The sequence below is a fragment of the Parasteatoda tepidariorum genome, chromosome X1 (genome assembly GCF_043381705.1).
Source record: "Parasteatoda tepidariorum isolate YZ-2023 chromosome X1, CAS_Ptep_4.0, whole genome shotgun sequence".
Classification (NCBI taxonomy): domain Eukaryota; kingdom Metazoa; phylum Arthropoda; class Arachnida; order Araneae; family Theridiidae; genus Parasteatoda; species Parasteatoda tepidariorum.
Genome location: NC_092214.1, coordinates 52289655 through 52310731, shown reverse-complemented (window position 1 = coordinate 52310731; position 21077 = coordinate 52289655). Strand labels below are relative to the sequence as shown.

The 21077-nt window shown below is 30.1% G+C and overlaps 1 protein-coding gene across 3 annotated transcripts in view; it reads left to right on the top strand.

Moving 5' to 3' along the window:
- LOC107443698 (glutamate-gated chloride channel) overlaps window positions 1-20836 on the top strand; it is a 25462-nt gene extending 4626 nt beyond the window's left edge. For all 3 annotated transcript variants that reach the window (XM_043042112.2, XM_071187783.1, XM_043042113.2), the window contains exons 3-9: window positions 2242-2336; window positions 7029-7096; window positions 8040-8257; window positions 9521-9603; window positions 12069-12209; window positions 16755-17143; window positions 20489-20836. In XM_043042112.2, the coding sequence (XP_042898046.1) occupies window positions 2242-2336; window positions 7029-7096; window positions 8040-8257; window positions 9521-9603; window positions 12069-12209; window positions 16755-17143; window positions 20489-20650 (1156 nt within the window). In that variant the 3' untranslated portion in view covers window positions 20651-20836. The remainder of the gene's footprint in view (window positions 1-2241; window positions 2337-7028; window positions 7097-8039; window positions 8258-9520; window positions 9604-12068; window positions 12210-16754; window positions 17144-20488) is intronic.
- Window positions 20837-21077: the final 241 nt, after the last annotated feature.

Here is a 21077-nt window from a genome sequence, read left to right as displayed (position 1 = left end):
GATATCGAAAATTATATTATTTTTTAAATACTTTTGAAAAATTATTTTTAATAATTTTCTTCTCTTGTCATTATTTTTTATTATTTTCCAAATTTTCTCAATATTTTGACTTATATATATATATATATATTGCGTTATTGAACTATCGCTGTTTAATTTTAATTATTGAAGTCAGACAAACTTTTTGTATTATTCAAGGTCTTTCATTGCATAAAAGATGACTACGAAATATTATTATATTATTCATGAAGTTGTTCCGAGAAAATTTATTCTATTAAGTAACTTATTTTACGCGAATTTTTAACATCAATGAAATTTTGAGAATAAATATGCCTATATTTGTTCTTGATACTATGGTACTTGATATATCTTTTTAAGTAAAAAATGCTATACAATGTATTATAATGAAATATGATCGAAATGTAACTAAAACATGAATTCCTGCTTGAATTTGAATGCAATTCCTTTGTTATTTCGACTATTTTAGAAATTTAAATAATTTGATGATGTTAAATTGTAATCTGGAAATATGTAACTACTGAGGAATAGGAAAATAGTGCAGTTTATTGCTTTAAATTCAAACAGGCATATTCTAGAAATTTTTTATTTTGTATCAGATATGTAAACACAGAACTAATGAAACAGTCTTTGTCATATATGAACTTATTTGAAGGCGGTGTCCCCGTCACCTTAAACTATAGTAATACAAATAAATTTTTAATAGCAAAAAAGGATTGTATAGAACATATCTGTTTCATTATTTAGTACACTGTAAGAAATTCTGGATCAAATTGCGGCATAAAATACCGCCATTCCGTAAAATCCATTTTACCGTAAAATATTATACCGTAATTTTTACAGTTCAGTTTTACAGTATTATTTACTTCATTAGAGTGATTTAGTGATTTTATGGTAATTATTACTGTAAAAATTACAGTATATCAGATTTTTTTAACATGTTCCGGTAAAAACGAATATTACTGAAAAAATATCGGCACCTTGAGTGCTGTTACTTTTTACCGTAATTTGATTTAGAATTATCAATACTCCAGTACTAATCTTTTAACTAATTCAGAAGCGTAACTCTTTCTTTTTTGCACTCACTTATGTTCTATTTTTTACTGATAAGCCATTGCTCAACTTTAAAAAAAAAGACAGGTGAATCCTGAACTGTTATTTCTCAATTTGTCTCGTGAGCACCGAAGAGATAATCATATTGCTCATTTGAATTCATTATAATTTTGTTTACAAAAGACACTTATTTCAAATAGGTCAAGAATTCTATTTAAGTGGTTGTTATAATTCCAAATTTAGCGTTACATTTTTATTATCTTTGTAGTAAGCTGGAGAAACCATGCTAGAAAAATTTGATTACGTTGGTGTTGAATGACACATTATTATGTTACAATGTGCATTGAAAAGCATAGTATTATGTGCCTTTTCTGGTATTTAATATGCCATTTTACCCAAAATTATGAAATAAATATTTGTTTACAGGTTAACAAATAACCTTAACTTTAAAAAGACTTTTAAGTACGCAATGAACTAATAAGTGATAAATAAGTACATTGAAATACCCATAAATAACTGAAATTACTTTCTGGTTCTTCTAATAGTACACTGTTAAAATTTTCATTCTAAAATTATGGTAAAATAACTGGTAGCTGTCTGTCCATCCGATTAACCGTAAAGTTTATGGTAAAGAACATTTTTTTCCTTTATGGTTTTGAAACTATTTACGAAAAGTATAGTTATAAGACGATGAATATAAAACTATACGGCTTTTTTAACCATTTACAACTAGCATTTTTCAAAAACGTTAAAAAAAATAATTATCTAACTAGGCTTAGGAGCTCGGTTTTTCGTAAGGTAATGGTAATTAGAGAGTGCCGGACACTGGAAATTCTCCATGTGGTGAAGGAAATTGAAGAAATATTGTGATGTCACCACAAGGACTCGTAGCACTCACCACTAAAACTAAGTAGTTTCATTAGGTTGTTCTAATTGGCGAGATAAAATTCTGGTTGTTTAACCATATTAGGCGAACGCGGTCAATAAACAGTTTTTCTCAAACTTAACAGTTTGATTACCATTTTATTTATGGTAATTTGACTGTTTTGATTAAATATGGTAAAATAACCATTCAATAAATTGTTATTTAACCATTTTTTCCGAAAAATTTCTAACTGTGTATAATCGGCAATATCCAAATTTAATTTTTAATTTATCATTTTTTACTAGACAATCTGAAAATGAAATGACTCAGATCTATTTTGATCATCTTAAAGAAAAGAAATATAATCCCCGAATCTTTCCAAAAGGTCGTGATGGATATGGTAAGTATTTTCGACGAAATATTGTTTTCATTATTTTTTGTATATAATAAATGGAATCCTCATATTTTAATTTTTCCTCCGTAAAAATCAAGAGGAATGTAAACTAATCTGTAAATTGAAAGCAGATGAAGCTAAAATAACCTGCAATATTACTGAGATTATACATTTAGAAAGAAAAAATTATGGTGAAAACTATGAGATTTTAATTAAATTTAACGTATTTCTGGCTTTATGGGAAAACCGAAATACTCGGTAGGTTATGGTTTTAGTAAAATTAGAAATAAAATATGATTATTTAATCTGTGATAAAATTTAGTGGATATGGAACAAGTTGGTTATTTTATCATGATATCTTAGATCATGGCATAAAACCATTTAATTCGTAAAAATTACTTTTGAGTTTTACATTTTTCACTAAATGATCAGTAATGAGAACTATAATTTTGAAGACCAGAACTTTGGGAAAACCTTTACAATGTAAAGGAAAAATCAGTAAATGAATGGTGCAAATACCGTATAACTTGGTTTTATTAAACAGAACAATGCTTTTTTCCCACTAAAAATTTCATTAGTATCTTAACAGAATTTTTTTCTCCGTGTGAGATAATTCATTTTTTAGGCATTATAAAACTTGGAACATTCAAACTGATGCAAAATTTTGATTAAACAGTCGAAATTAACTTATGTTTTCTGAATTTGCAGGTCGAAAATTACATTTTAATTGCGTTTAGGGTGATGAAACTTCACCTAAATTACATGTAAAGGACATTATTTACATTTAAAACAAACAGAAAATTAATATCAAAAGTAGTTAAACTATATTAACAAAAATTTATTTGAATATTTTTCATCACGGTTGATCTCTTTAAAAAAGTTTTTACATCTATTAAATGCATTTTTTTATTCTATGAACATTTAAAAAAATTCGCATTTTTCTCACAGAATGTTGCTGCATATTGATTCATCTCAGTGTTTCTGGGTGTCACATGTATTTATCGTTAAATTTCATATCACATGCTAATTTAAAAAGTTTTAATATATTTGATGTTGGGAGAATATACTGTTGTTTATCTGTTTAAATCATTGAAATATTTTCGAGTAGTAAAAAGTTTATTGATGCTAATTTTTCAAAATATTTGTGCAACTGCAGTTAATTTGCGTCTAGTTGATAAACTGATAAAAAATTTGGAGCCCGTTTAACAATGCTATTAGGGTTCAAATTTGGTATTATCTTAATAAGGTGCTAAATTGGACCCAGTTAGTGAGCAAATTAGGTCTTCTTAAACTTTATTGGGGATATTATGATTTAATTGAGACAATAAAATATCGTCAAATTTAGCAATCTAATAACTGATATAAACTTATAAAAATATGATACTTTAATATGGCTAAATCTATTTTCATTCGAGAGTGTAGCATATTGGAACATTCTTCGATTCCGCGCATTAACGTATGGCAACTTCTTTGTTTTCACCCTTCTATAAATTAATGATTAATAGCTATGCCTTTTCCTGCAATCTCAATAAGGTGTCACATTGGACTTTATTATCGAGCAAATTAAGAATTCTTGGACTCTATAGGTTGACATTACGCTTTAACTGAAACTATGAAGCATGATTAAATTTAATAAACTGAAAACTAATATAAACTTATAACAAATCGATAATTTAATCGGATATTATGTTTCAGGGTATACAATTTTTGTAATGCAAAATTTTTGTATACAAAATCAAATGAATATTTTTTATGAAATGCTCTAATGTATCACGATAAAGTTATCAAATTTTACTATGTTACCTAATTTTAGTACAGATTATAAAACCATATTTTATTGTATATTGTATCAAAATCATTACCACAGCACTTGGGTAAATTTTATCAAAATGTTTTTGTTATTACAACCCCAGAAAAACGGTAAATATTACCATATTATGGTGATTTTGACCAAATTTTGTTTTCAGTCTTTCTGTAAGTTTTTAACAGAAATTTATGGTTTAAGATAGTTTGAAGTCTGCTGGTGATAGTCTGATGTTGAACTCAGTAAACTAATTATCACAGTATTACTTTACTAAAATAAAAAGATAATTTGCTTAAGTAGTGAATATTTAGGACATATAACACAAGTATCAGTAGAATTGAAACTAAGTTTCCACTTTTTGAAAAGTGTCCAGCAAAATTTTCTTAAAACTTTCGTTCATAACATTAAAGATTTATTTTCTGGATCAAACAGTTCCTGAATAAAACTATAAATGAAGTAGCTTATAATGCTTATGTATGCATATATTCAGAATTCAATTTTTTTGCTCCATATTTTTCTGGTACTGTTTGTATTATCCGAAGAATGAAATACTTTATAACAATGCGTTTTACAATTTAGTCAACAAAATTAATTTTGAAAATTTAACTTCAATGTAAAAAGTTTTTTTTTAAAGTTTCTATTGTGTAAATCGTGTTGGTTCTAAAAAACTTACTTTATCTAGATAATTGAAAGAAAAAGAGATGAAACAGTAAAATTAGCAGTTTTTATCTCGAAATGTATGCCAGAAATTTAGAAAAAGTATTAAATATCCATATTATTATTCAAAACTCATCACACAAGATACTAATACATATTTTATTAGATCCATACAACTATATATATTTTTTTATGCATATTATATTGTATTTATTAATTTATGTTATAGTGCATTTACTGATTTATATACTTTTTAATGAATTATCTTATTTAATATATATCGTCGTATAATGCTTTTTAAAATTCCTTTAAATTTGTTTGAAACAAAATGTGTTTAAGTGAATAGTGCTGCCCTCTTTTGAATGTGACAATGAAAAATTATTTCAAGAGATTGTCAAGAGTGTATTTCTTATAAAAAACGTACATTTGTAAAATAATTAAAAAATATCTCTAAAAAACTAACAGCACAATAACAGTTTTTGGAAAAACTCTTCAATAATTTATACTAGAGGCTTTAAACAATTAAAAATTTGAAAACCTCACCTTTTTCAATGTGATTTACATTATCGTTGGTATTATTCGAAGTTTTTTGATTTTTATTTTCCAATAGCAGTATTACAATTTTGCGCATTATTCCATTATTTGCTAAAAAATCTAATTGTTAAAATCGGCAAATAAAAACCTCCATACGACATATTGGGTTTTCTAATGCTGTATGAATTTATTAGATTTTATATTATTATTTTGGTCGTTAAGCCTAATGAACAACAGCTTAGTAATAATTTTAAATTTATTAAAAAGTATTGAATTTTCATCAAAATTGTATTTATAATCTTCGATTATTATAAAACGTAAGGTATAACTCCAGTTTTAATGGAGGGGAGAGGGGGGCACATGTGATCATGGTATGTTTTACCAATATGATTTGAAATAAAAAAATCTTGAAAAATTTTCAATTGATGGCAGTACTAGTCCAACCTCTCTGCAAAACTTTCAGAAGAATGAGACATTTTGTTGTTCTATTCTGACAATTTCTTTGTATCAGCTGGTGTTGTATATATTATAATCACTCGCTTCTTCAAGTGAAAGCATAGTATAAATCAACTAATAAACTAAAATTAACTATTGCAGACCATTATATGAATATTCAGGTAAGCTTATGACATTTTTTTTTACTTAGTTAAAAATTCTTTATTTTTCAAGTTAGGTTTAAGAAAGATGATGGGATACTTGTGAAATCATCTGGGGCAGATGTGAACAGTTCACATGTGCCCCTAGTCATAGTATTAAGATTATTATCCTCATGATATTATAAGTTTAAAAAATATGTATGGATTTAAAATTATTATTATTTACTTTTCCATAATTAATTTATAAATTTTTTCTTTAAACTTTTCCTTTTTTAATTAAATGGTTGATCGCGCATCACGCATACTAACTGATACACCTGAGAAAGATAGAATTTTCTAAAGCTACAAATGAAAAGATAGAAAAAAAGAACAAAAAAGGCATGAAAGATTTTTAGAGAAGAAAGAAGAAGGCCAATTACAACTCCTGAGGAACATGAAGTTGCGAAAAACCCAACAGCGGAAAAATTATTGTACAACTAAAAAAATATTTTCTTATTGACAGTTCTGTTGTATAGTTTAAATTCACATAGTAAGCTACAACCCCTTCAGTTTAATGCGCATCTATATCTGTTATATTAAAGATTTTTTTCTTTGAAATATGATGATTGCTTTGTGTTTTTAATCTTGTTTACATGTGCCCCAGTTATGTACACATATGCTCCCAATAGGGGCACATGTGTACAATTGAAGTCATTTTACTAAGATATCATAAAGTAGAGAAATATTTTATTGAAAAATCTCTAAAAATTCCACAAGACAAAGAAAAGACAATTTAAACATATGGACTTCTTTACTGTGAGAAATTGATGATATTTTTTGAAATATAAAGAAATAAAAAAATTTGTTCACATGTGCCTCTCTCTCCACTGCCTTTAATTCCTTGAAAACGTTAATATGATTTAGTGGATATATTTATGCAATATGAGTTATTACATTTCATATCATTATTTTGGTTAATATCGTTATACCTAATGAACAACAGTTTAATAATTATTTTAAATTTATTAAGAATTAATGTATTTTCCTTAAAATTGTATAATTATTTTCTACTATTATATTATGCAAAGAATAACTTCAGACTTAATGTGCCTTATTTATGTATTGCAGGAACACCTGTACAAATTTATTCAACAATGTATTTAATAGATATTCATAAAATTGATGACTTCAACATGGTAAGAAATTTATTTTGTCTTATATTAAATGGGGTGGTGGGCATAAAACAATACCATGTCAAAAATATGAATTAGATCGTCTGAGCGTAAAGTTTAATGGTAAAAAAAGTTTTTTTTTTGTTGCGGTATCACATTATGCGCTATAGAAAAATAAAAAAAATAAACAAACCTTTTTTTCAACGCTGAATAAGCAAACCTTTTTTTCAATGGATTCGGATTTCTGACCCCAAAACTACATGGCCCCCATAGTTAACTCAAAAAGTCAAATTAACATTAAAGGGTCAAAACTTTGGATTGCTCTTCTGACCAAAATATGGAGACCATATTGAGGCTACCCAAATAGAGGCTACCCAAATAGAGGCTACCTGTTATATTTTGTGGGTCAGAAAACAGAGTCCCTTGAAAAAGGGTATGTTTATTCTGAGAAAATGTGCTTTTGTGTCCGATTTCGTAACTTGAAACATCGTCACTACGAATTAATTAGCATATTTGAGGTCACCTCCGCAAACCATTTTGATTGAGTTCTAAAACATGAAGATCCTATCGAAAGTTATTCAGGTTCGACCATTTATTTATGGGGGGGGGGGGTTCTGTACTTTATTCTCAACGTATTAAAAGGAAACATTTTAAGCACTTATCAAAAAACTTGTGTTCTTGGCTAGCTTTGATTCGTTCTGCCTCAATTATAAATGGTGATTATTTTACATAGACTAGGTTTTTAACATTTATAATAGAATATTTATAGTCGAAATAACAGGTTCTTAACTGAATTTTTTTTAAAATTTGAAATGTAGCTTCTACATTATTTTTTTAAGAATATTTTTTAATTGAAATTGTTATATCTTTTTTACTCTAAGTGTACACGGAATTATTGCGGTGCATGTATTATTAGTTAAAAATTACGAAAATGTTCTAATTCCCTTCACTTTTTAAAATTTTGCAGGATTACAGAGCCCAATTTTACTTCCGACAAGCATGGAATGACAGCAGACTAGCATATCAAGATATGGATATTAGTACCATCATTTTAGACGACGCAGAATACATATGGACACCAGATTTATTTTTTTTACAAGAAAAAGAAGGAATAAAACATAAGATTATCACCCCAAATGTTTTTATTAGAATATCACCAGAAGGAGAAGTTTTATTTAGTGTAAGGTAAGTTGTATTTATGTACAAATCGGATTTTTTAAGTTTTCGATGGATACTTATCAGTCTAATGCTATCTTTGGAAAATCTGACCGCTCCTTTTAAAAGCAAAGCGTGTGGCGTAGTTTCAAACATTAAAACTCGTTGAATGTTTCTAGATCCAAAAAGTATGTGATTCGTGGTACAAAGTTATAAATAATTTTTAAAGTGCTTATAGTGACTTTAAAAATGTCCCCAGATTTCCATGGATAAAGCTCAATATTCTTCTGCTTTATTTGAAAAATATATAACTCGAATGTAAAATGTAGAGCAGTGTTTTGAAATCTGACAGTCGTTAAATATAAGTTTCGTGGCACAGATTTGAGAAATTAAGTTTTAACATGTCCCTTGAGATGTTCAGAAAATGAATTTGTAAAATAATAATGTAAACGAAGAAAAAGATTTTGGTAAAATTACCGTGCTTGTATGAAGATGACATTTCTCGTAAAAAACTAAAATTCTGGTTATAAAACCAAAATATACATTATTACAATATACAAACAATGTAAATATGCAAACCGTAAATTTGGTCATATTTCTGTTCGTATAGTAACAGTTTACTAAAAATAATGGTTTTAAAAATTACAGATCTTATTATCACACATTTAGTAAAAGCACAAGACTAAAAAGTAAATTTAGCCAAATAAATGGTTTTTATATCATGATGTAAGGTATCATGATAAAATTTCCAAATTTTACCGAATTTATTACCAAACAACATGGTAATGAAACTATTTTTTATTGTTAATTTTACCAATGGTTATTACCAAAGCACTTCGGTAAAAATTACAGTGTTTTTTAGTGTTCCCAATAGAGCTAGAATGCAGTAAATGTTATCGCGTTCTGGTAGTTTAGATCATATATTTTTTCTCATCAGCAATCTCGAAAAAAAAGCATATCTAAAAGCTTTGACAGTTTATAACAATGAAGAAAAAACAACGTTTGATAAATGCTTAATGGCGCTCTAAAATGTCGCATAAGTATATTTTACAAAAATGACTAGAAGTTGAGAAATATTTTATGAGTAAATACTATATTAAAAAGATATTAGTATCGTACTATTGGTCGCCACCGAGTAGCAAACTACTTACACACAAGCCGAATATACCAGAAAATTATTTTTTTTTCTTAAGCTAAAGTTCAATTTAGCAATGATTAGGAAATTTATTTTACCTTGAAATGTCTAAGAAATAATTCTTACTATTTTATTCATTTATTTATATAATATTACAGACTGACTGTAACATTTTCTTGTGGTATGGACTTCAGAAAGTATCCTCATGACTCTCAAGAATGTAAATTTCAAATTGAAAGTTGTAAGTAATTTTGTCATGAAAAACATTATTTCATAATAAAAGAGATTCATAAATAAACTAGATGTGCTTAAAACCTTATAGCGAGAAGGCTACAGATTTGAATTTATTTTAATTTGCAGTAGATATGGTTTTGCTTTTTGGGAACTGGGGATTTTGGAATTTTGATTTTTTTAAAAAGAAAATAAGGCTGAGGTTTTAGTAACCTGCGCCCAAAATGACTCTGTAAGGTCAAGGTAAAATAGACTTAGCAGGGCAAAAATGTTGAAAAATAGCTGGTGATGTGAGGGTTTTACGTTTTAATTTCTTTAAAAAGGTCGGGATAAGTGTAGCGTACTAATATTTGGTTATTATTCCAATATATGTAAGCCTAGAGCGAAATATTTTTGTTCTTACACTGTAGCAGAGAAGGTACACGGTTTGTACTTCAAGGTTATTAAAAACATATTGCTTAAAGGCGAATAGCATATAAGAACTGAATTGATTGATATAATTCATTTTAGTAGCACTGAATCGATTGGCAAATTCCAACTAATCTTATTTATATGTAAAAAATTGCATGCAGGACANCAAGAATGTAAATTTCAAGTTGAAAGTTGTAAGTAATTTTGTCATAAAAAACACTATTTCATAATAAAAGAGATTCATAAATAAACTAGATGTGCTTAAAACCTTATAGCGAGAAGGCTACAGATTTGAATTTATTTTAATTTGCAGTAGATATGGTTTTGCTTTTTGGGAACTGGGGATTTTGGAATTTTGATTTTTTTAAAAAGAAAATAAGGCTGAGGTTTTAGTAACCTGCGCCCAAAATGACTCTGTAAGGTCAAGGTAAAATAGACTTAGCTGGACAAAAATGTTGAAAAATAGCTGGTGATGTGAGGGTTTTACGTTTTAATTTCTTTAAAAAGGACGGGATAAGTGTAGCGTACTAATATTTGGTTATTATTCCAATATATGTACGCCTAGAGCGGAAGATTTTTGTTCTTACACTTTAGCAGAGAAGGTACACGGTTTGTACTTCAAGGTTATTAAAAACATATTGCTTAAAAGCGAATAGCATATAAGAACTGAATTGATTGACATAATTCATTTTAGTAGCACTGAATCGATTGACAAATTCCAACTAATCTTATTTATATGCAAAAATTGCATGCAGGACAATACTGCTAAAATAAGACATAATGGCAAAAGAGTTGTATAAAATGTGCTACGTGCATTTTTATATTTTATTATTTTGTATTGTTACATTTAATTTACATTTAATTATTTTACATTATTATCATAACTATCATTAAAATTACTATTATTTACACAAAAAGAAGCATACATATTTGGAATATTCCCTTTACCTGGGATCACGTGGCCCATAATGGTAACCATAAAAGCTACTAGTATTGAATTCACACAAATAAAACTGCATATACAAAAGTACAAGGTGTACAACATACTAGTGGAAAACAGGATGCCATTTAATGTAAGCAAAAATCGGCAGTCACTATATATTTTGTGAAACATATTGGGTGAAAAATAAAGTTATAAGAGGTTCTCAATGCCATTAATTGGAATAATATTTTCCTCTAATTTCCGTTTTAATTAGTCCATGTTTGAAAACATTTGTAAATAGGGGGGAATACTATTGAAGAAGCCAGGAACTAAACGACTGAAGTATTTGGATAATATATTTTTGTAAGGTATCGGTATTTGGTATGTTGTGAATGTAAATGTGATACAAAAGTGAACCTTGAAATACATGTAAAATTTAGCATTTTGTACTCACTGTGCTTATTTACTTTAAATACTTCTTTTAATTCGCTACTTTGGTCCCTGGTGGCGAGCTACAGAATTAATTTTAATAGAATATCTATGGTTGAAGCAGTATCTACTGATAATAAGGTTGATTTAGTTTCTGCATTTTTCTCATTTACGGATTTTAAATACCATTACCTTAAATACAAGTACCCTGTACTTTTCAATGTCATACTGTGCATTTCAAGTACTGAATTTATAACGTTATATTTTAAGATATTTTTTGATAAATATTTCAAAAGTAATTAATTTTATCCCTGAAAAGACTAATTCTTTAAAATCAACAGTTTTGTCAAATCAACAGGTCTTAATGTATTCACTGATTAATATATGCATTATTTAATGCCAGATTGAGTCACAAATGTTAATATATACCTGCATTGTATTTGTTAAAGAATAGACAATTCTTTCCGTACAATTTCATAGGAAACTGTTATTTTTTAATTTCAAAACTGCTCAGATATTTTGAAAGGTAGTGATCAAATCTTTAAGAAATTGCATTATTTTAATTTACCCAAAATTTAGCTTGCTATAATATGAGGTAGAGTTTAAAGATTTGTAGCCATTTGGAATATAAATAGTTCTAAATTATTTTTATGATGAATTTTATATATTTTAATGTTAAATAATTTCAATAATGTATTTTTTAATGATTTCAGATGGAAAAAGTATGAAGGATTTGTTAATTGATTGGGATCCTAGGCAATCACATCCTGTGGGGAAAACTGAAAAAATTAATGTATTGCCGTTTGAATTAGAATCAATTGGTTGGGGCTCAAGAATAACAAATTTCACTTCTGGTGAGATTTTTCTGTATTAAACACGATTTTATTGAATTAGAAATTAAGTATTATGCAATAATAATATTTGATTGAACTAACATCTTAATAATAATTTGTCCGGTTGTGAATTCAAGTTTATAATATAAGCTAAATACTTCATTCACACCAATTTCTGAGTTTGACGCTTAAGTCTCGGTAGCGCAGTAGGCGGTGCGTCATTCTCGTAATTACTCTAAGGCAGGGGTGTCAAACTCAAAAGCTAACTTTGGCCAAATAAACAGTGCTTAACTTTAGGAGGGAGGCAAAAAAAAGGCAATGTTCATTGAACCAAATATTTTTATTTTGAATTGTACATTCTAATAAGCATACACTGGTGTGCAAAACTTAAGCAACAAGTGCGTTTTTTGTCATACCTCTATAAGAAATCATCCGATTGACATGAAATTTAAATATGATGTACATTATTTTGCAGTTAAGCGATGGTAAAAGAATAATGGCGCAGAAATGAATGTAAAGCTTAAAGTAGGGTATGGCATATAGTGGCGTTACACATGATTGCCTGAAGAAGCGTAAGTACAACTGGCAGATAATCCCTAGTATGGGATATGCCCTCCCCTTACTGAAATTGTTGCTTGGCATCGTCTCTCCATTCTAAGCACCAGATTATCCAGGAGTTCTTGGGGTAAACGTCTCCATTCCTCCTTTAACGCATCTTTCAGCTGATGGGTGTTACCAGGAGGATACTGTCGTGTCGCAAGACGTCTCCCTAATGCTTCCCACACATGCACTATGGGATTTAGATCTGGAGAGGAAGCTGAGCAATCCATTCGTGTGATATCTTCACTTTCCAGTAGCTCTTGAACATTAGCAGTACGGTGTGCCCGGGCATTGTCATCCATAAAAATGAAGTCTGGTCCAATGGCCCCTCAGAACAGACGCACATGGGGTAGGGTTACCTCATTGCAGTAGCGGTCTCCAGTTACAGAGCCTCGTTCGAAGATCTGAAGCTCAGTCCGCCCGTTCAACATAGTGCCACCCCAGACGACAACTCCAGGACCACCGTAACGATCTCTTTCCGCGATGTTATTGGGATGAAATCGAGCTCCAACCTCTCTCCAGATCAACTGACGTTGAGAATCGCTTGTAGCACTAAAACGACTCTCATCTGTGAAGAGGACGCGACTCCATTGATGAGGTGTCCAGGTTTCGTGTTCTCTGCACCACTCTAAACGGTGCCGCCGATGGCTAACTTTTAAAGGTATGCAGCGTTCAGGACGTCTAGCAAATAAGCCACCTTTGTGGAGGCGTCTGGCCACTGTAAATCTTGATACTTGTCGTCCTGTGGCTGTGCACAGTTGCTGAGATATGGCGCTCGCTGACTGAAAACGGTTTCTTTTCGCCTGGAGGACAATGTAACGGTCATCTCTTGGTGTTGTTTTCCTTGGACGGCCACCACCAACCTTCCGAACAGCTGTACCAGTAGTTTTAAAGGCATTCCAAGCACGAGAAACAACACTTTTGTTGATCCCGAACTCTTCGGCGACACTGGTCACACTACGCCCCTCCTCAAGCTTCCCAATCATTCTTCCTCGAGTAAAGTCGTCTAAATGATTTCTTGAAGACATGTTTCACAAAACAAATCACTTGCACTTGCAGCGAATGTTTTTAACTACGGTGCTCTTCATCCTTTTATCACAGCTTTGACCTTCGCGCTCGCCGACCCACAAGGTTTACGTACACTTACATCACCTACGACGTTTTATTTCTAAAATTTGCATACAAATAATCTTTCTACTGAATTACGTGCATATTATACTGCAATTTCATGGCTATCTTATTATTCTTTGGTGGGGAGCTGTGGCCGAAAAGCCACTTGTTGCTTAAGTTTTGCACACCAGTGTATATAAAGTTAAATTATTGTTTACGTCCTGATACATGACACCTCTTCTCTGCTACTATCTTTCCTATTTCGGGAGAAATTTTATTGGCCGACTACTTTCAAAATTAACCCAACGTGAGCGTTGTTAATGCTCTTTCAGACAGGAGATTTATTTCAATTCATAACAGAAAGTAATTGCTCGCACTGATAAGTAAACATGGAAATAATTTCATAACCTTGCCGGTAAACCTTGCCGGTGAATATTTGTAAAATGCAGGCACGCCCACTTCAATGAATTTTGCCTTCGAGTTTGAGTCTCGCTGAATCTCAATCACTTCCATTTGCATATTACTGTATATTGAGTCTATATTTATTGAGAAAATCGTAGAAGACAGACAAAATTTGTCTTCCAGAGAATTAAAATCTTTAAACCTTGTTTCAAATTCTGTTCTAAGATATGAATTTTTTTTGCTTATTTTTGATACGATTCAGTGTCATCCAAACTAGATCTGTTAGTGCGTTAAATCTTCATTTTTCAGTTGCCTTTCCCAAAGACATAGTTTACATTTGAATGCTTTAATTACATCATACATGTTCGTAATGATCTGATCCTTGTCTTGTAACAATAAATTTAAATCGGGTAAGTGTTTGGTAATATCAACCAAAAAAGATAAATCTTGCAACCATATCTGATCGCGGAACAAGCTTGCATCTTGATTTTTAGTTTATAAAAACTTACATATTTCTTCTCTCAAATCCCGTAATGGTTTGAGAACCTTGGAGCAAGATAACCAACGTACCTCGCTATGGTAGGTTGATTTAAGCCTCGAGATCTTATAAAATTTATAACTTTTTTCATATATGACAAAACATTCTCCATTTTGATTACCTTCGTGCATAGTACCTCTTGATGTATAATGCAATGCGTATGATGAATTTTTAAACCGTGAATTTCACAAAGTTTTTGTTGTAGTAATGCTGCAAAGCCGTTGTTTTTTTCCGGTTACGGAAGGAGAGCCATCTGTAGCTACAGAATTTAATTTTGACATAGGTAGATTGTATTTTTGCAGAAGTTTAAAATCACTATTAAATATATCATGTCCTGCAGTAGTACCATGCATCGGTATTGGCTCCAATAATTCCTCAAAAATGGTTGAATCCTTGTCGCAAGCACGAAGAAACATAGCTAATTGAGCTATGCCTCCAATGTCCGTATTCTCATCACAGGCAATGGAAAAACTTTCAAAACAGGATGATTTTGCCTTGATCTGATTATTTAAATTGGCGGCCAAGTCGGTAATTCTTTCCGTAACTGTATTTCGAGACAAAGAAATGGTTTGAAAATTGTTTAAAGTCGAATTTTCTGGACAAACAATTTCTGCAGCTTTAATTAGACATTTCTTGATGAAATCACCTTCAGTAAAAGGCTTCGAGTGTTTAGCTATCAACTAGGACAAGACGTAACTTGCATGTACCGCCTTTTTATTTTCTTGCAATACTTTACTAAATATTGACTGTTGTTTTTGCATACCAAACTTGAGCTCTTTTAACTTCTATTGTCTCATCAATCCTTCGTAATTATCATATTTTGATTGATGTTTTTCGTAATGATGTTTAATATTATATAACTTTGGTACATTAATGGTACTAATGCAAATCAAGCATATTATTTTACCATTTACTTCACAGCAAAAATATTCCAATTCCCATTTTACTTGAAATATTTGATGTTCGTTGGCGATTTTTCGTTTAGTTTTTCTACCACTAGGCTTCGATATAGACATTTACATTTAAGAAAGATGATTGTTACAAAAAATTTAAAATTTAGTGTTTAATTGATTTAATTCATACTCTTTGAATTCTGCAATCATTTTAAAAAAATCGTTAGCTATGATTACTTCATAACGGTTAATCGATTATTGAAGCATTATAATCTCACTTACGTTAAAAAATATAAAATTCACTATAAAAACACCTTTAATTATCTAAATAAATTTGGTGTTTCATAAAATTGTCTTGTATTTTTTTCTGTAAAGTAGAATTAGTTTTTTAGACAGTTTGCCATTATAGTTTGACCAATGCAGTGTATTTCAAATGAGGTAGGAGTGCCCAAGGGCTAAAGGTCAGAGAACCTCAGTTCTTAAAAGTGTATTAGCTTCTAGCACTTAAACAAAGCAGAATCAATTTCGTAACTTACGTCGTCCGTAGATCTTAATTTTGATCTGTACCAGAGAATGATCAATTTCCATTTCATTACCCCCAGAGGTATTGATTTGTTATGGGATTTTGGAGGACTTTGAGACCCGACTGATTTAACAAGCATCAGGCACCATTTACTACACGGGTAGTCTTCGGCAGTTGAGGATCGAACTCATGACCTCTTGGATATGGGCTCAACACCATTGAGCGATACTATTGAGGCTAAATGCTGTAGTAATATTTATTCTAAGAGTATCTCAATTTTTCTAGCACGGAAATTGTGAGATTGCGTACAATAGTTTAAGTTTTACCTACAGAAATATAGCAGAGCAGTAAGCTTAAGAAACAGAGTTCGTCATACCACCTGTCCAATATAATTGATATAAACGGAATGAACTCAATAATATGTATATAATTTTCTCTTGTATATTATTTTCTCATATGAATCTTCTTTTACATGCTCATTATCGTTTTTCTTTCCATAGCAAGATACAAAGTTTTAGAAGTTACCCTCGTTTTCAATCGTAACATAGGATTCTACATTACAAGATTGTATGTTCCATTTATTATCTTAGTCATCTTATCATGGTTATCTTTCTGGATCAAACCTAAATTAGCAATACTTAGAGTACCTTTGCTGTTGGTCATCATGTATATAATGTTAAACATCGGATCAGACATCAGCAGTTTTATTCCTCCTGCTCCTTATACAAAGGCAAGTGACGTGTGGATTGCAGTTTGTGAGTCTTTGGTCTTTGCTGCTTTTCTTGAGTTTATTTATGTTAGCATTGTGTCCAAGTCAGAAAAAAAAATTGGAAAGAAGCGATATTCAACTGATCCAGAAGCTCCAATGATTTCAATTTCTGATGCTAAGGTAAGTGGATAGCTGACTTTTTTAGATATAATACTTAAACTGTTTCTTTTTCAATACCTTGCAAAGTAATTTTACTTGACAATTCTGAATTAGAGAAAATCCTTTACAATTAACATGTATTTGTATGTAACTGTTTACTAATTCAATGAAGATAAGTGTGGGGGTGAGTTTTTACCGACAATGTCAACCTTCGTCTATGTAAAGGTACCGCGACATAGAATCGAGTTTACATGCCTTATATACTAGTGAATTGAGATTGTATTTTTGTAGTGGTAGATACACTACAGTACTTACCCACCAGAATTATATCTCTGATAGAATTCGATGAATGGATACCACTAGTTGACCCATTGCTGCCTTGTGAGAAGCTTGGAGAACTGCATTAAGATCACCGTATTTTTTCAGTGCTGATTGTGAGAGCTGTATTAAGTTCACGATCGTGGTCGCTCCTGCTTTGTCATTAGCAGTCGAGTGAATATGTTGTACGTCGCGTGTGATTGAAACTGAGTAGCAACAGCACGAGGAGGTGGATAATGTCGCAGTCACAAGTAGCAGGTCAACTGTCCAATGTGGACCACCCATCGATGCAGGCGTGTTTAGATCAAAGTAAGATATGCTGTCAAGATAGGCATGTTCACATCACGTCCGAAGGTCACCAATGTGGGGGGGGGGGTGAGTTCTTATCGACAAAGTCAACCATCGTCCATGTAAAGGTACTCCACCATAGAATTAAGTTAACGTCTCTTATATACTAGAGAATTGGGATTGTATTTTTTTTAGTGGTAGATACACTACAATATGATTTGTTTTTCTTGGATATATCAAATATAATGCAAGCTAACCGGTGAAAAATCCATTTATTTATTTGTGTGTTATGTGAGGTATTTTGAGTTTACATTGTAAAAATCTTTTACATATGAATCTACTGGAAACCATTATTTATCACTTGTCTTTTGTAAAATTATAGCAAAAATTAAAAATGGAAAGTTTCTATGAAATTACAGAAAACTTTTTACTGGAGAATCAGTAATTTTAGAGAGAATAAAATAAGTAAAACATTGGATATTATGTTTGGCCTTTAGGCATCATGCTTTCATTTTAAAATATAAAGCCCTTTAGAAAACTTCATTTGAGTGGAATCCGAAGTGTAAGACATGATCGGAGAAGGCACATATCGATCAGACTCAGTTTTTTGCACAGCGAATCAAAAATCAGCTGAAGCACGTGGTAAACGAGGAATCTACATATCACACAGAATTGGGAGAATATGTCATTCAATGTTATTTATTTTATAGGTAAAAATAGGCATTACTTAACTACAAAATAAATAACATTGAATAATACATCGAAAAAATAGTCCCTCTAGAGAAGTGTATAAGGAAAAACAGATAGTTTTGCAACTCTGTTAATGAGAAACTAGGTAATATGTGCTTGAAGAACTTACGTATTTAAATCAAAACTCCTATTTTTGTTTCTCTTAAATTTTACATAAATTGCTTACATTACATTTAAACTTTTTCTATGCAAAAAAGTCCTTTTAAGATTTTTTTAACTTCATCTGACTATTTCGAAATAAACATGTTAATAGGATAGAACAGTATAATATAATTCCATAATTAAGTTTTTTTTTAAATTTTTTCTATCCGTCGTTGAGCTGCCGACCCAATTTTAGGCTTACAACTACTAATGTTCAACTCCGTAGCCTTGTAATTTTGAACCAATACAGAAGACAAGGAAATTCCTGGATCTGTACCCCCAGAGGTATTGATTTGTTATGAGAACATGGAGGACTTTGCAACTCGACAGATTTAACGTGCATCAGTCACCATTTACTACACGGGGTGATTAAGTTTAGGGATAACAAGAGATAACTAATCAGATAACGAAAGAAATATTCTTAAAATCAAAATTTGGCAATCACTTTTATTATTAACTACTGCATACACTGTTTGAAATTTAGAAGCTTGTTGAACTGTGATATCATGTACGTTTAATACAGTTGAACCATATTGCAGTGAAAAGTATTCATTCAGAATACCCAGTTGAACTATTATACAGTTAAAACTATTATTTCGTAATACCCAGTAGAACCACATTCCAGTGAAAATTATTTCCTCATATTCCTCATAAACCATATTGCTGTGAAAATTATTCCTTCTGACATGATGACGGATCTGACATGACATTTGATGACATGATTTATTGCTAATATTTAGAAAAATTGCAGCAAATTTGCATGGTGTAATAGTATATGATAATAATATTATTATAATAATATGAGTCAAAGTTGAACTAATTTTCCTAAAACTGTATGTTGGAAATTGATTATTAAATAATTAATTTTAGTTTTAAAAGTTTTGAACTGTCAAAGACTTCATAATTTCATACAATACCTTTTGTAAATATTGACGAGGATTACTTTTTGTTACGTTTTCCAAAATGTTAATAAAAATGTTTCAAGTATTGGAAATCAAAAAGCATTTAAATTTAATAGAATGCAGACTTAATTTTTAAATACAAATAATTTTTTGTTACATTATTACATAAATTATAAATGTAAATTTAAAAATTACTCATAATGTTCTGTTAAATGTCTTTTAAATTCTAAATATTTCATTGAATTAAAATAACAAATTACTTTTCTTAAGAAGTTTTGCAATTTGTCATTTTAACTACGGGAATTAGAAAATATTTTATTACTAAATTAAGCCCGAAAAAACATGTTTTTATAAGAGTTTTTCCACGTGGTGCAGACACTAGTTCATGATTAAAATTTATTAAGTTTTGGAAAATATGGGGTATTTTTTCAAATAAATTTATCTGTTTAGTTTTGCTAATCCGTTAACTGAATCTTTTACGCAAAAAGTCTGGGCTTTGAAAATTTCCTTCATAAATAACAAGTGTCATGGCACCTAAGTAGCTGGAGAACGTCTTTTGTTTGAGCTAAATCCTGGTAATTTGTTATATTCTAACACCCTTTAATTTGTTATATTTTTTTATTTATTAGACATAAATCTTTTGAAAATATCATGAAATTGGTATGAATTGTGAAAAATATTGCATATAAGTTATAGTATGAGATGCAAATTTAAAATTCAAAAAAGCTGTTGATTTTGATTTGCAAATATTACTTAAATTAGATATTATGAAAATCTAGCATGAAAGAGTATTTATACTAAAAAAGTAAAAATGCAATGTGCTAAATGCTTAAACAGGAAATAAGCATTTAATTAGAGAATTGCGCATTATTTTGCAAAACATCTGAATGTGGTTATTGTGGTAACTAGTTTACATTAGATGTGGTTTTGTAGTTTAGGTTTGATACTACTTATTTTTATTTTATAGGAAAACTCCAGCAGTTCTGAAAAGATCAGTTCATCAATTAAGGGGGTTGCTAATCGACTGTCAAATAACAGGAAAATATCCCAACAAATAGATATGATTTCCAGAATACTATTTCCTTTGCTTTTTGTTATTTTTAATATCATTTATTGGATTGTATATTGAATTATATTGAACTGAGATTTAAAGAACATTTATCGGCTCTTAGATTGTTGTTGTAAAAATAAGAAAATGCATTACTAGGTGACCGAGGATTTCTTATTGCTTACTGTATTAGGATCAGCAATAGTTTTTTTTTGCCTCTATATTTGAATATGACGTGTATGAAATAATAAACCTTTTTAATCCTTGTTTTTGAAAATACTTCATTGTTTATTTACTGAACATTGCCCATATTGGTTCGTATTTGATGCAGTAACTTTCATTCTATTGCATGCAAACACACACACAAACACACACACACACACATATATATATATATATACATATATATATATGGGTGACTCTCACGAAACATGATATTCACTGTCCCTTGCTCCAAGATCTAATACTATAATACTAAAAGAACTTTTTTTTTAAGAAATTAATAAAT